Source organism: Passer domesticus, chromosome 3 (assembly GCF_036417665.1).
Source record: "Passer domesticus isolate bPasDom1 chromosome 3, bPasDom1.hap1, whole genome shotgun sequence".
Classification (NCBI taxonomy): Eukaryota; Metazoa; Chordata; class Aves; order Passeriformes; family Passeridae; genus Passer; species Passer domesticus.
The window spans coordinates 119,225,219-119,240,404 of NC_087476.1; the positions used below are offsets into that span (position 1 = coordinate 119,225,219).

The 15,186-nt window shown below is 41.1% G+C and overlaps 1 protein-coding gene across 9 annotated transcripts in view; it reads left to right on the plus strand.

Moving 5' to 3' along the window:
* The window catches only part of EML6 (EMAP like 6), a 91,073-nt gene that overhangs the window by 37,333 nt on the left and 38,554 nt on the right, over positions 1 to 15,186 (plus strand). For 6 of the 9 annotated variants that reach the window (XM_064415523.1, XM_064415524.1, XM_064415522.1 and 3 more), the window contains 8 exons: positions 773 to 958; positions 2,759 to 2,894; positions 5,279 to 5,480; positions 8,868 to 9,005; positions 10,071 to 10,327; positions 11,371 to 11,583; positions 12,213 to 12,380; positions 13,299 to 13,408. In XM_064415523.1, coding sequence (XP_064271593.1) covers positions 773 to 958; positions 2,759 to 2,894; positions 5,279 to 5,480; positions 8,868 to 9,005; positions 10,071 to 10,327; positions 11,371 to 11,583; positions 12,213 to 12,380; positions 13,299 to 13,408 — 1,410 coding nt within the window. The remainder of the gene's footprint in view (positions 1 to 772; positions 959 to 2,758; positions 2,895 to 5,278; positions 5,481 to 8,867; positions 9,006 to 10,070; positions 10,328 to 11,370; positions 11,584 to 12,212; positions 12,381 to 13,298; positions 13,409 to 15,186) is intronic. The other 3 variants (XM_064415525.1, XM_064415530.1, XM_064415529.1) reach the window with 1 other exon arrangement.

Sequence of the window (15,186 nt, forward strand, 5' to 3'; positions counted from 1 at the left end):
TATTTATTTAAATAAAAAAATCCCCACTTATTCAAAAACAAGTAGTCTGGTATTTCTAGCTCACCTCCAAAGACAACCTTCTGAGACAAACTTTTTCCTCACTCTTCTTCTCCTCCTCAGTCAGTCTTAGATTCCTTTTTGCAGAATGTTAATGACTTTTGGGTGGCAGCTGGAAGTCCCCTTTCCACACTTGGGGACCTGTTACTCTGGGAGCTGTCTCGTGTACAAGTGTTTGCAGTCCCCATGGAACAGATGGCATCTCAGTAACTGTGACTGTATTTGAGGGGCAGAACTCCTTCAGTGCTCTGGAGAAGGACAGAAATGTCTGCTCCAGCACACAGGTTGTGTAAGATAAAGTATTTTATCACTTCAGTGCTGTAGCTGTGTTTTGCAAAGAAGAAAAATGGGATTTGCTTGGGTTTAAAACCATGCACTTGTTTGGGTGGCGTTTCCCAGCAAACCCTGATAAAGGACAGAGAATGAGAAGGGGCAGTGTGGCAGTAGTGAGGCAGCATTGAGCTTCACCCCTCAAGCAGTTTGAGCCTTTGTTTTGGATTTAGATGATCTTTGTTTTGGGTTTATGTTTGCCTGGATCTTTCCTTGGGAAATGAGAGGCTTTGGACTAGTGGGTGTTCTGATAGGACTGAAGGAATCTCTTCAGTGCCTGCCCAGACACTGCTCTGTCAGGATGTGTGTCTGAGATCTGCACACTAATGTGAAAAACCAGAAATTCTGCAGAAACCTCTCCTGATCTGCCATTTACATTTCACAGTTTTGGACATTGTGTGGAAACGCCCTGACAGCAAAGAGAGGAATATTTGGTAAAACGGGAGATCTCCAAACAATCCTGTGTTTAGCCTGTGCTAAAGAAGACATCACCTACTCTGGGGCTTTAAATGGGGACATCTATGTTTGGAAAGGGCTCAACTTGGTCCGCACAATTCAAGGAGCACACAGTGTAAGTGGTGTTTTCATGTCTGTTTGAATTGAAAAACTTCCTGAAGGCTTAGCTACAAAGGTTTCCTTCTGTTTCAGGTCAGAAGGATGTCTGAGGCTGTTCAGCAATTAAAAACTTAGATGTAATGTTGTATTTGTTGACATGTTGCCAACAGATGCTGAGCTGATAGTGCCAGCACTGCTGGTATTTATAGCCTCCACCTAACCAAGTAAACCAAACCTCAGATGAAGTCTGTACACCTAAAGTTTCACAGATTGAGTGGCTTCAGTTATGATCAATTTACTTAAAAATTTGGTAAGCAGATTATCTAGGCTTAAATAGAATTTTACCACTGAAATATCCAATGCTGGAGACTGACTCCTCAGAAGAGCTTCAGTGTGGAGCAAGCCTGTTGAATCTGTGCATTCCAGCCATACTCCAAAGAGTTTACTCCAGCTGCCTCCACAACACACACCCACAAACCACCACCCCCAGTCTGGAGCTCTCATCATTACAGAGTGAAAGGGGGACGTGCAGGATTGTGTTAGATTTCTAACCAGTCTAATACAATTAATTTGTCTCTGTTTTTGCTAAAATGAAGGTACAATAGGACTTCCTTGTCTTATTTCAAATGTGTTTGAGAACTGCTCCCATTTGGAATATGACTGTGGGTAATGGCATTCTGATGTGGGGTTTTTGGAACAAAAGGAAACAAGACAATTTTCTTTAGAAAAGTGGTATGACATCTAACACTTGTCCCTATCATTTTGTTCTAGAAAGAGCAACGCAAAAATAATGGGTTTTTTCTGGTCTCCCAAAATTAGTTATGGTGACAGTTCATCGGGATTCATAGGACCTCTTCAAATGAGATCTAAGGACTGATTATTTACAAAAGTAATCCCTAATTTATGAAAGCAGAAAGACTGGAGTCAGTGACACATTTTAGCTGAGGAACAATTATGAAACTGCAATAACACAGGATGTCTTTGGCAAGCAATAACCCCTTGTAGTATGGTAGCAGAATTCTGTTTGCAGGATTTTAGTTAGGTTCATTAAAATGATTCAATACAACCTCTTTATACATAATGTGATGAATTATGGAGTTTGCCGTTGCTAACATGCAATCTCTATATAATTAATAATTAGAAATATTAATTTATGAAGATGTTGCACAAGGCCACTTGGAAAATGGAGATCTTCTCTGCGTTGTATTTATCTCCATGCAGTTCAACTTATCTCCTAACCAAGGTTTTCCTGATAAAATACTGGCTCAGCAGGCATTCCTTGAACTATTCCAAGGTAGTTCAGCACAGTCATTAATCATGAAGCGTTTTCAAAACCAAGGAGGAATTCAAACTGTAATAGAAACTTGTTTTCAACAAAGAGAATGAATTGACACTCTTTCAGTTCCTGTCAGATTCCAAACGATGTCTGAACTGAATTCATGACAGAATGTCTCAGTCACCTCTGCTCCTGTAAGAATATTTGTATTGCTTGCCTGGTTTTGTTTATCACGGGTAGCTCTTTACTTTAAGTGCTCCACTAGCTACTCAGTTGTCCTTGTCATAATACTACCAAACCTAAATTTGAAGTTCTGCAGATAGGCTGTGTCACTGCTATTTGCACAAAGGTTTCTACACAAACCACTCGAGTGGAGCACTTGAAATAAAAGCTGTGTTTGCTGGTTTGCTTTCTGGATGGGCAACACTTCTGTGCCCAGCAGTTTCTGGCCTTTAACAAGAGTCTGTTTGAAAACGTTTGCTTTGTGTGTTTAAATTGCTTGTAAAGACCTTTAAAACTTGGGCTGCTGTTGGTTGACAGGCTGGAATTTTTAGTATGTATGCTTGTGAAGAAGGCTTTGCCACTGGAGGGAGAGACGGCTGCATTCGGCTGTGGGACACGGAGTTCAAACCAATTACTAAAATTGATCTCAGGGAGACTGAGCAAGGATACAAAGGTAATGAGCTATTCCTTTAATGGTTTTTCACACATCTGGGTAATGGATTGTGACAGCATTTAATGTGAAGCATAGATGTCTCTGCATACTGCTGATTTTTTTACATAATGACCATATTTATTTTTGGAACTGTGTTCCCTTCCCTCTCTGACAATTCTGTAACCTGCAGAGTGTTCCATGGTTCATGGTATCAACACAGGGATGAAATCACTGCTCCCCACCCACCATGCAAATGCAAGAAGATAAGTGAGAACTAATTAAACACCTTAAAATGGTAGAATGAAGTTAGCCAATCCTTAAGTAATTAATTACTTGCAATTCATTTAACTAATTGATGTTTTTGGAGCCCGATACTCAGAGATGCTGACCATCTGAACACTCTACTCATGCACTTGGAATGGTAGCACTTGGCAGATTTGCTGGAGAGAATGTTATTAAATTGGTGATAATCACATTTGTTGAATCTAATCCTGCTTCCTGTGAGCTCAATCATCACTTTATTTTATGCTTTGAAGCACTTACAGTCTCATGGATCACAATGCATGCTTTATCAAGGGTGGAGTGTTCACTGATGGAATTTAGCCCTCAAAAAGTTGTCCAAGACACCCAAGCAGCAGTCCCTGTGCTCTGCACTCCTGCCTTTATGTCATTTTTTGCAGCCTGGATCATGTTTAGCATGAATTTATAGAAAACAGTAGCAACAGATAACCAAAAAGCAAAGATTTGGGCAAGAAAACTGCTTTGAGGCTTCCAACCTCTGGAAGTGGGGTTTCAGTTGTTATTGGCACTGATGAATTTAAGCACATCTGTAGCCTCGAGCAGTGGTGGAGCCTTAATGCTTACCTGGGAACTTCTGTCCTTCCCTTCCAGTTATTTTTCCAAAGCATTTTGCAAAGGCATTGTCTGTCAAACAAACCCTGAGAGCAGATAATCTTTCTTTATGTGCAGTGTGTTCACAAAGAACATTGCCTTTCCCACATCCAAAGCTGTTTGTATTCTAAATCTTAACAGTGTCCATCTTCCACCAAATTCCAATCTGAATTCCATTGTGTGGTCATTTGGTGTGTACCAAGAAGAAGATGAAAGTCAGAACTTCAGTATGAATTTAGCTAAGTCATAAAATGGCATTAGAAAAATTAAAAGCTGTTGGAAGTGGACAGGAAAATAAATTAGGATTAATTTAATTTAAGATGAGAATGTTTTATTTATGTGACCAATATTTCACTGCATTATGTATTTGGTTCCAAAAAATGTGAAAATGATGGTGTGGGTGACCTTGACTGCATGACAAATGGACTTTTTTATTCATTCACATCTCACAGCATCCAGATCTATTATCCAAACTTTTTTCGTGTACTGGAACGGAAAATGCAAACCCTGCAAGCAGTTGTAGGGTTTGTAGCAGAGAGTGCTACCAAATTGATCAGCCTGCTGAGAGGGTGTTTTTGAGCTTGTGGTCAGTAAAATTCCGGCTGCAAAGTAGGGATCAGATTTGTGAATAAGATCAAATTCTCTTAAAATTATACAAAGCAAAATTCTGTTGGTTTGTGTTTGGGGAGGAGGAATGTCTTTATTTTTTTGATTTTTTAAAAAATAATCCACTTTGATTAAAGTGGAGAAGAGCTAAATGTGGAGAAGTGATAAGGGGGCACAAACCATATAAATTCACCATTAAAATTTTATTGGAATGTGTGAAAAAGTAAAGCAATGGAAAAAGGAATAAACCAGCTTCAGTTACAGGAACCCAGAATATAAAATTTAGTCTAATCTAATATAAAATTTAGATCTTTAAATCCTGTGAAATGGAGCTGGTTTTTAAATTCCCAAGGGATTAAGCTTTCTCTTTGTATGCCAAATGGAGAAAATCTGACAGAACTGCCCTGAGCTTTGAATCGGCTGGGATGTTCTGTGTGACCCCAGATGTCAGCTGGGATGTTCTGTGTGACCCCAGATGTCAGCTGGGATGTTCTGTGTGACCCCAGATGTCAGCTGGGATGTTCTGTGTGACCCCAGATGTCAGCTGGGATGTTCCGTGGGACCCCAGATGTCAGCTGGGATGTTCTGTGTGACCCCAGATGTCAGCTGGGATGTTCCGTGGGACCCCAGATGTCAGCTGGGATGTTCCGTGGGACCCCAGATGTCAGCTGGGATGTTCCGTGGGACCCCAGATGTCAGCTGGGATGTTCTGTGTGACCCCAGATGTCAGCTGGGATGTTCTGTGTGACCCCAGATGTCAGCTGGGATGTTCCGTGGGACCCCAGATGTCAGCTGGGATGTTCCGTGGGACCCCAGATGTCAGCTGGGAGTGAGCTCTGGAATTGCAGCGGCGTTGGCTGTGCCCCGTGGCACAGCTGGCACTGAGGGCAGCTCTCCCTGTGCCCCAGGCCTGTCCATCCGCAGCGTGTGCTGGAAAGCCGACCGGCTCCTGGCGGGGACGCAGGACAGCGAGATCTTCGAGGTGCTGGTGCGGGAGCGGGACAAGCCCATGCTGATCATGCAGGGCCACTGCGAGGGGGAGCTCTGGGCCCTGGCCGTGCATCCCAAGAAGCCTTTGGCCGTCACCGGCAGCGACGATCGCTCCGTGCGGTAAGGCTGCGCTCGCTCCCTTGATTTCATTGGGATGGATTGGCTTGCTGCCCTTGTGGTAAGGCTCTGTTAAGACAACATTTCCCCGCCCCTCCCCCAGTATTTTTCTTATCAGCTTTGTTTTATCTCTTCAGTTTTCATTTTTAGGTGCCACACATCGTGTAAAAATAATCCAAATTTATGTTCAAAATATGCTGGATTTATATCTTCTGCTTGTATTTATTCCTGCATCTAAATGGGGAATGGTCACCTCATACTTCTCTTCTGGTAATATTAAGCAACAAGCTTAAAGCCTAAATACTTTTGTCCACTGTTTTACTCAGAAGGTATCTGCCTCAGCCTTGAGTGTTTAGGAAATCTGATCTAAAAGCAATTCAGTTACAATGCCAGAAAATGAGATTAATGAAAATGCACCGACGTCATAAGGAGAAGTGGAGGGGCAGGCACTGATTGCTTCTGTCTGTGACCAGTGACAAGACCCAAGGGGAACAACTGGAGCTGAGTCAGGGGAGGTTGAGAATGGATATTAGGAACAGGTTCTTTCCCAGAGGTGGTGGGGCACTGCCCAGGCTCCCCACGAAATGGTCACAGTCCCGAGGCTGCCAGAGCTCCAGGAGCATTTGGACAACACTCCCAGGGATGCCCAGGGTGGGATTATTGGGGTGTCTGCGTAGGGCCAGGGGTGGACTGGTGATCCTGATGGGTCCCTTCCAACTCAGGACATTCTGTGATCCTGTGTTTAGTTACACCACTTGTGTCTTGAGACTTTGCAGGAGAGTTTAAAATTTTTTTCCACATATTTGTGGGCATTGTCACAAAGTCAAGGACGCTCCTCTTCCAGCTCAGACTCTTCCTGAGTCCACACCCACAGAGCTGCTGTGTGTTCTCACCTGAGTGTGGATTCTGCCCAGTGGAACTGATTATTTACCTGTGCTTAAAGAGATGGGGATTTTCCTGAGTGCCAAAAATCCATCTCCTACCATACACCTGGCTTCTGACTACTGCTCCTTCAGATTGCACATTCTGATTCACCTCTGCCTTGAGGCTTGCTGTTCAGCTGGGATTTCTTTTTTCTTCTTTCAGTCTTTTCACTTCTACTGTTTCCTATCCCTGCCATCACTCATCTCATTCTAACCCCAGTTAAAATCCAAGAGGGAAACCCACAGAACTGCCAGCTGTTCTCTACAGTTGTGTTTTCTCTCTGCTTCCCACAGGAGGATTATTTCTTTCAGTTTCTGCAATGCATGAGTGGTCTGTTCTGCTGGGGTTTGCCTGCCCAGTGTCACAGACAGGCACAAGGGTCCTGGCAGGATGCAGGTCAGTTCTGGAGGAAGGGCTGCAAAGCTGGGATTAGCATTGCACTGCCCTCAAGCCAATAAGCCCCACTAAGATGGGATTTCTTGTCTTGAGCTCGTCCCTTGGTGGGCAGAGTAATTCAGCTCCTGGAGCTGGAGAAGGTGCTGCTGACTCAGAGCCTGACCCAGCTCGTGCCCCTGCAGGAAGCACTGCAGGATCTGTGTGCACGTCAAACCTTGATTAGTGCTGCTCTTATCATTCTTATCTCTGTTGGAGCAGTTATGATATCCCTGATGCCTTTGGATGTGCCATTCTCGCAAATGTGCAGGGATTTTATGGCCTGACATCACACATCTTTGAGCTGTTTGGGCACTAGAGAGGGTGGGATTTGAATGCTAGTGGGATTTTTATATAGACTTTGGCTTCATGTGAGGAATTCCAGTGAAATGTATAGATACTTTCATTAAGATAAAAAAGGACACAAAAAGACTTTCCTACAATTTTTTCTGTAATATTTAAATTGCATCAACAGGGATGTTTCTGTAGAAATCTAAATTGGTTTAGGAATAAAAGTATTTAGTGAGTCAGATGGTATTCTTGTGTCTGGGATGTCTGAATGAGAAGAGGATTTACTGTATTTTTCCCTATCCCTGCTGAGAGAAGTCTCTAGCCAAATATAGGTTTCTAACATTTTAAATTTCCAAAGCAAACCATCTCAACCAGGAAAGCTGACTCTTCTCTGTCTCTTACTGCAGGAACAGGGGAAAATTGTCATTCTCTGAAGGTACAGAGAATGATTTATTACATTTATTAAATAAACTATCATGTTTTGCAATTAGGCTTCCAGAATATTGAACAAACTGATTTATGAGGAAGCAACTTTATTTTGGAGCAAAAACTGTATCCTAGTGTATTCTTCAAAATCTTTCCAAAGCCTTCCTGGGTCATTCCTTGTGATGTTGGGCTCACAGCTTCTGCCTTGTGAGACTGCAGGATTCTTGATCCTACTTCATGTTTGTCTTTGAAAACAGCCACATTCCTTATTTTCCACCTTCTATTCAGGCTCCATCCAGGTTGTGTTTATGCTGTTTACTCCAGTGTCAACAACAGAACTTCTTCTCCTTTGGAGCCTCCCAGCTCCCTGTGCAGAGCTGAGCTCAGTAGCATCCACATCCTTGGTGCCAGTGCCTTCAGTAAAAATAGGAATTGTTTCTGTTCCAGAGCTTTTACTGTAACTCACAGTAGGATCTCCCATCCAGCCTGGGTGTTCTTTTCTTTGCTCTACAATTTGGTCCAGTGTCACGTTACAGTTCTTTCACAAATTGTTCTTTTCTCCACTTTAGCACATAATCACATCTGCTGATTCATAATTCATGTATTTTACTGAAGGTGCTGTGAGTGTATTGCATTGATGACTCTTTCCTCAAAACAAAGATAGTTGGGTATTGTTGTCTTAATTTCTCTACCCTGAGAGAGGTCTTTCATGCATTTCCCCCCATTATTTCAAGTCCTTTAAATTTCTAAGTCTTGCAGACTACTGAGATCTGATGGGTCAAGCTATAGTGATTTGGGAAGCTCCTTCCATTCCTTCAGAAAAATATAAGGGCCTTATTTGCCTTTATCTTAGGACATAATTTACTGCTTGATTCTTTTCAATTGCATTGATGTGAATGAGGGAATCAATATGCAGTTTTGTCTCCTAGCTCGTTCAGAGTTAGGACAAAGTCTTCCCTGTGGTTGGAATGTTGATGTTCCCTGAGTGTTGCTTTAGTGAAAATTTCACTCTGAGCTGCATTGACCTTTCCTGTCCACAGAAGCTTCATTTTTATTAATAATTTTGGGGAATTCAATCAGATAAGTGAAGTTTGGAAATAACACCCAATGATGATGTAATTGAGCTTCACTCTGTTTCCTTCTACCACAGTTGTGTTCAGGTTGAAAGGAGCTCAATCCTTTACACAACATTAACACAAGGGGTGTGTGCAAGTGATTTTCCCAGCTGAGTTAGACATTTGGGGTTCCCCTTGAAGACACCCAAATCTTGGGCAGTCAGGAAAAGCCCCCTCCTGCTTTCCCTTCCCTTTGGGGCAGGTTGTGGAGCCTTGCTGACCACGCCTTGATCGCTCGCTGCAATATGGAAGAGGCCGTGCGGAGCGTGTCCTTCAGTCCCGACGGAGCCCAGCTGGCACTTGGGATGAAAGATGGCTCCTTCATTGTCCTCAGAGTAAGGTAAGAGGAGAAAACCACTGGGTATCTTATCAGAAGAAAAAGAAATAATAATTGCAGGTGCATCCATATCCCTTTTAAGAGGCGGTAGTTTGGCAAAGAGGAGAAAATTATGCTTTAATAAATTTCAAAATATTAGTTCTTAAGAATAATGTTGATAAAACTTAAGATTTTCAAGTTTGGCTCTCTTCCTGTAGTCTGAAGTTATACAGGTATTTAGTGAGAAGAAAAGTGCATAACAGAGAAAACGTAGTTTGGAGAGGGATCTTCTTCACTGATGATTTATTTCTTGTCATACACATACTGGGCAAAATAACTGGTGACCAAAAGACTTTAAAGTATTTTCAAGATAAACCTGAATTCTACTTGTAAGTGGAAAGCCTTTTTCTACATGGCTGCATCTTAAGCATTTTCTGCCTGAAATGCTGTTATAGAGGGCACACAAAAGCTGTTTTAATTGATACCTGGAAGAGTGTATCCCCTCCTGACTATTGTCCATATGTTTGCCAAACATATACTTAAAATACTTGGAACTCCAAACTGATAGGAGGGAAAGGCCTGGGAAAACCCCTATAATGCTCTACTTGAATGACTTTAACAAAAATTAACTGTTCATATTCATTTAAAAGCCTTCCCAGTGACTCTTCTCTAAAGACGTTAATCATCTTTGTCTCCAAGTAATCCTGTCCTTGTTAATTTGTCTGATGGCTCCTGGAAATCTGTCTTGGGTTAGGAATGCTTCTCCTTTCAGGACCCTGTTTTTAACAGTGCTGTGTGTCAGGATTTAAAAGATATACTTACAAAATGTACCTCAGTAAATTTGGGTTGGATGCTGCTAGCAGTACTTCATTAGAGCAGGTGAAGAGAATGAGGAGCATTGTGGACAGGCAGAGTGCTTAAAAATGCTTAGAATCCATGGAAGCAATAGGAAGTTATCCATAAAAAAAAAAGGATATTTCAAGTGAAATTAATTTCTGTTGTACAAATTACTCAGTGGATCCATCTTCTTACCTGTGGCTTGCAAACTCCTGGGTGTCCAGCTGTCATTGTCCCCTCTGGCTCCTGCAGGGACATGACCGAGGTGGTTCACATCAAGGACCGCAAGGAGGTGATCCATGAGATGAAGTTCTCCCCAGATGGCTCCTACCTGGCCGTGGGCTCCAACGATGGGCCCGTGGACGTCTACGCCGTCGCCCAGAGATACAAAAAAATTGGGGAATGCAACAAATCCTCCAGCTTTATCACCCACATCGACTGGTCTGTGGACAGCAAGTTCCTGCAGACCAATGATGGTGCTGGAGAGAGGCTCTTCTACAAGATGCCCTGTAAGTTGACAAGGGGCTCTTGTTATAAACAATAAATTTTGGTTTTGGTTTGAAGAGAAGGCCACAAATATGATATAAATATTGCAGGTGAAAGTGGAGTTTCTTGGCTGGAATGTAGAGAAATACCCACTGCTCATTTTTTCAGTCAATACTCACTGAATATCCTCAGCTTTAAGGAGAAGCTGTCTCTGCTGTGTAAATTACATATATTTTCATAGCAACTTTTACAGGTTGACTCCCTGTTAGGTAACTACCAACCCTCTGTCCCTGTTGTCATTCCTTGATGAATGATTCCTGTTAGTGATCAGAACATTTTTAAGATTGTAACTAAAAATAGGAGAACTGTTTGAGTCAGCTCGAATTGCTGAGGTTCTCAATGTAAAAACTTGTTGGTAGAAACAACACTGATAACTAACAGACTTATTCTCATTCTTAGTTGAGAATGCTTTCTAATATTTAGAGGAAACTTTTGCAGAAGAGAGCTTTAGAAATAAAATTTTGGGCTCTTTTGAGCTAGTTTGGCAGCCTTCAATCAACTCTAAAACAGCCAATGTAATTAAAAGGTACTAGTACAGAATGGCTGACTGACCAAATATTCACATTTCAGGGACTTAATGTGGATGAAAAACTACTAGCACATGAGCACGATTTAAAATTGTGTATTATTTACCTTCTAGCACTTGAAAGTGTTCTAGGAACTCTTGCTATTCCCAGTACTTTCTACTGAAGGCATTTCTTTGGTAGATTTGGAATTAGGAACTTTTTCCACTTTTATATGTTTTTATCATGCCAATCCTAATTAGCATACTAATTCTCATTAGTATTCTAATTATTTCTAATGCAGCTGCATTAGAACTCCTCAGATGTGTGCTGTCCTCAAACACCACAAATGACAGATTATAGTAATTTAAAGAAAATTGTGACTCTTCTTAATTGAGGTTAAAAATTAATCACAACTAGAATACACAGATAAATGTGATGAAAAGAAACAGAGTGTCTAAAAAGCAAATGATGAAATTGGTTTTTCATCTGCACATTTTCAGCTGGGAAACATCTAACAAGCAAAGATGAAATCAAAGGGATTCACTGGGCTTCATGGACCTGTGTGATAGGATCTGAAGTGAGTGGAATTTGGCCAAAATACACAAACATCACAGATGTCAACTCCGTGGATGGGAATTACAACAGCTCTGTGCTGGTGACTGGTGATGACTTTGGCCTGGTGAAATTATTCAGATTTCCATGCCTAAAGAAAGGTAAGATGGAATTTTGTATGGCTGAAAATGCAAGAGTTACCTCAACACTGTATCAGTGTATTTTCTAATGGTGGCTTTTCATTCTGGTGTGAAATTCCAATTAGTGTGTGCACAATTCCTTTGAGTATTAATGGATACAGAGACCAGACTTTAACCCTCTCTGTGTAGTTGTTTTCAGAATGTGTGGCTGCTTCCTCAGGATTTGCACTGTGCAGAGCATAAATCAGCAATCCAAATCAAACAACCTTTTGCCTTTCTGTGAGCTTCAGTGTTTAATTTGATATCACATCTCAGTGTATTTTCAAAATTTGTGTTTTAGAAAAAATGTAATGCATGTGTTGAGTTCACACTGGCACTCATGGCCAGAAAGGTGAAAATTAAACCTTGTGTGTGTCTGGCACTTCCTGCCAAGATTGAAATACTTTTCTGACAACTGAAGATAATGTCCATGTTATTTTCTGCCACTTATTTTTATATCATAATTACTTTTGTATCAGCGTATCAAATTAGGTATTTGAGTATTTTTTTGTTTTCAGATTTCACAAGTGTATGTCTCTATTAGGAACCTAACTTCATGAGTTATAAGGTTAATTTTTCCTCTTACATACCAGCAGTTCTCTTGTTTTCAGGAGCTAAATTCAGGAAATACGTTGGCCACTCAGCCCACGTCACCAATGTGCGCTGGTCCCATGATTTCCAGTGGGTTTTGAGCACGGGAGGTGCTGATCACTCTGTTTTTCAGTGGAGATTTGTTCCAGAAGGGATAACCAATGGCATCCTGGAAGCCTCTCCACAAGGTAAATGTCATCTCTGTTCAAGTATTCATTAAATTCAATCAGCAGAGAATGCAGCACTGCTGGAAGAGCTTTTATTGAATTAACAGGGAAAAAAAAAAGCATAATTCTTTGGAATTGCATATACTCAGCATGTTTGGGACATTGAAGCTTTCAAAGACAAGCCTTAGTTTGGGCCACATTAAAAGCTGCTGCAGTCTGCAATATTTGTGTTTGGGAATACATAAGCAGCATTCCTCAAAGTGTGTGAAAGAAGACATTTAGAGGACTGGATAATTAATTTTCAACCTTAGCCATCTAAATTGGATTCAGAAGTAGCACTATACATGTGTAATTGTTTAATATTATTTTTCAATGCAATCTCATGTCTCACAACAAATTTCTCATATTTATGCAGTAGCTGTACTTCAGCTATTCTTCTTGTTGTAGTCATGATCTTTATAATATCCTACCAAAGCCATATGAACTGTGTCATGGTGGTTGCTAAAATCAGGATTCCCTGCAGCAGAAGGGCAAAATTTCACTCTGTACATGCACAATTGGGTAAATTATCTAAATTACAGCAAATATTTTAAGCAACAACAAAGAATGATCAGTGAAAGCTTTTATTTGTCATTTCTATGTGTCTGCTCTCCAGACCCTGTTTTGAAAGCAGAATTCTCTGATGCTGGAACTGTACCAGTAGCTGCTCAGTGATTTTGCTTCTCTCTGCCACCTTCCTGCCCCGGGCAGGGAAACAGGAGAGACAGAAATGAAGCCTGACACATTCAGTCAGCCCCCGTGACTTTTACAAGCTGCTTGAGCTTCCAGATTTCTTGAATACTGCTTTGCCCATAGTCTAAATTATATAAAAATGTCACATACTATTTTCCTGTGATTTTATGTGTTCAATATATTGATTTTTAATTATTTTTTTTAAAGCAGAGGGTGGTGTTGATTCCTACAGTGAGGAATCAGATTCAGATTTATCTGACGTGCCAGAGTTGGATTCTGACATTGAGCAGGAAGCTCAAATCAACTATGATCGCCAGGTGAGTGTGAAATAACCCACAGGGCCAATTACCTGGCAAGTTCCCATCACTGTTCAGCAAGGAGAGGAAGTTTACTGCTGACTCATAGACTGCTCTCACTTATTTTGATGGTATTCAGCTGATTGTGCAACCAATATACATAAACCCTTGAGCTGGAGATGAGAATTTGAAAGGGTTTGGGGAAAAAAATTTAAAAGTGTTTTGAGGCTTGGAAGGTGATCTTTAAGTCCCTCCCAACCCAACCCACTCTGTGATTTGGACTCTATTTACAAGTCACTTGAACCTGGTTCCAGGAGCTGTTGTCATTGTGAGTATTGCCTGTCCCCTTGTCCAGTGCCCTCTCAGCTGCAGTGGGGAAAGGTCAGGAATTCCTCAGAGCAGAACTGGGATCTTGTACTAAGGGGGAAAATCTCAGAATAAGTTGGTTCATGTTGATTTAAGGGATTTAATGGGGCTGCTTTCTGGAATATGGGAAGTTCACCTCTAACATTCAAGGCTTTAGGCAAGGGCATCCTTTATCTTGTCACCTCACTTTCTACACTACAATAAATTGCTTAGGTCCTTCTGCAATGAGGAAGGACCTAAGCAATTTCACAATTGTTTGTTATAGAAATCAATCATGATTGACAAATGAAAGAGATTTTGCCAAATTCTCTCCCTTCCCTTCATTCACTCCCAGTTTCACTGGAGTGCTGGTCATTCTCCTCCTCCCCTCCTCCTCTTGATTTTCCATCTGTATTCAAATCAGTCACCATCCTCCTCCACACTGTCTGTGTGTCAAAAAGGACATCTGGGTTTAAAAACTACAAGTGACAATATCATTGCAGGCAGTTCAAGAGCAATATTTCAAGCAGGTTAATGCATGGAAAAGTAGAAGCATCTTTAAAATAGCATCTCTCATGGGAAATGTGAGACAGTCCCAAGCAGAAGCTGCATTTGGCATTTTGTTAAAGGAAATAATTGACAAAAGCACAGGGAAATAAAAACATTAATCTTATTTTGAGAATTAGGGTTTGGTTTGGGGTTTTCTCTTTTTAATATTATGGCTGAAGCAGCAGAGAGGATACTACATTTTGAGATGCATCAGAACATGATGCCACAGTATTTTGTTTCACTGAGTTTGTTTCTTTCTTTTCCTTTCTTCCAAAAATCTAGTGTTGCTTCTTGGAAGTTGGGTAGATTTCTGTGGGAGTGACAATTTCATTGTCTGTTTCTCCAAGAAATGTAGGCACAGAAAACAAACACTAAAGCTACATTTCAGCATTGTGATGGACTTTGTTTGGGGATGCTTCAAACACCTTTAGTATCTCCAGAGTTTTAGCATTTCTGAAGTGTATAAATGGAAAGTATTTTGTGTTTTTGTAGATCTGTAATTGTACTTTGGGATTCTGGACACATTAGCAGATCAGTGAAGTGGTTTTGGTTCCTGTGTATTTCACCATAATTCCAAGATAGAAGCACTTCTTTATGCTCAGCTTTGAGCTGGGACACTGAAGCACAGATTAAATTAAAAAACACCTGGAGAGTCCCAGTCACCATTTACATTGCTTTTCACTAAGTGACACTGGAATCTTCTAGAAAGATTCCACGCTGCTGCTGCTGCTCCAGATTGCTGTTCTGGGCCACTCAGACCAGGAGAATTCATTGTCCAGAAAACATTTATTATCATCTGAAGGCTGGGGACAATAGTGCCTGGCTCTGCATTGTCACTGCTCTACATCACATTAGCATATATTAAATCTCGTGCTTAAAGTCACTTTCACTCACATACACAAATA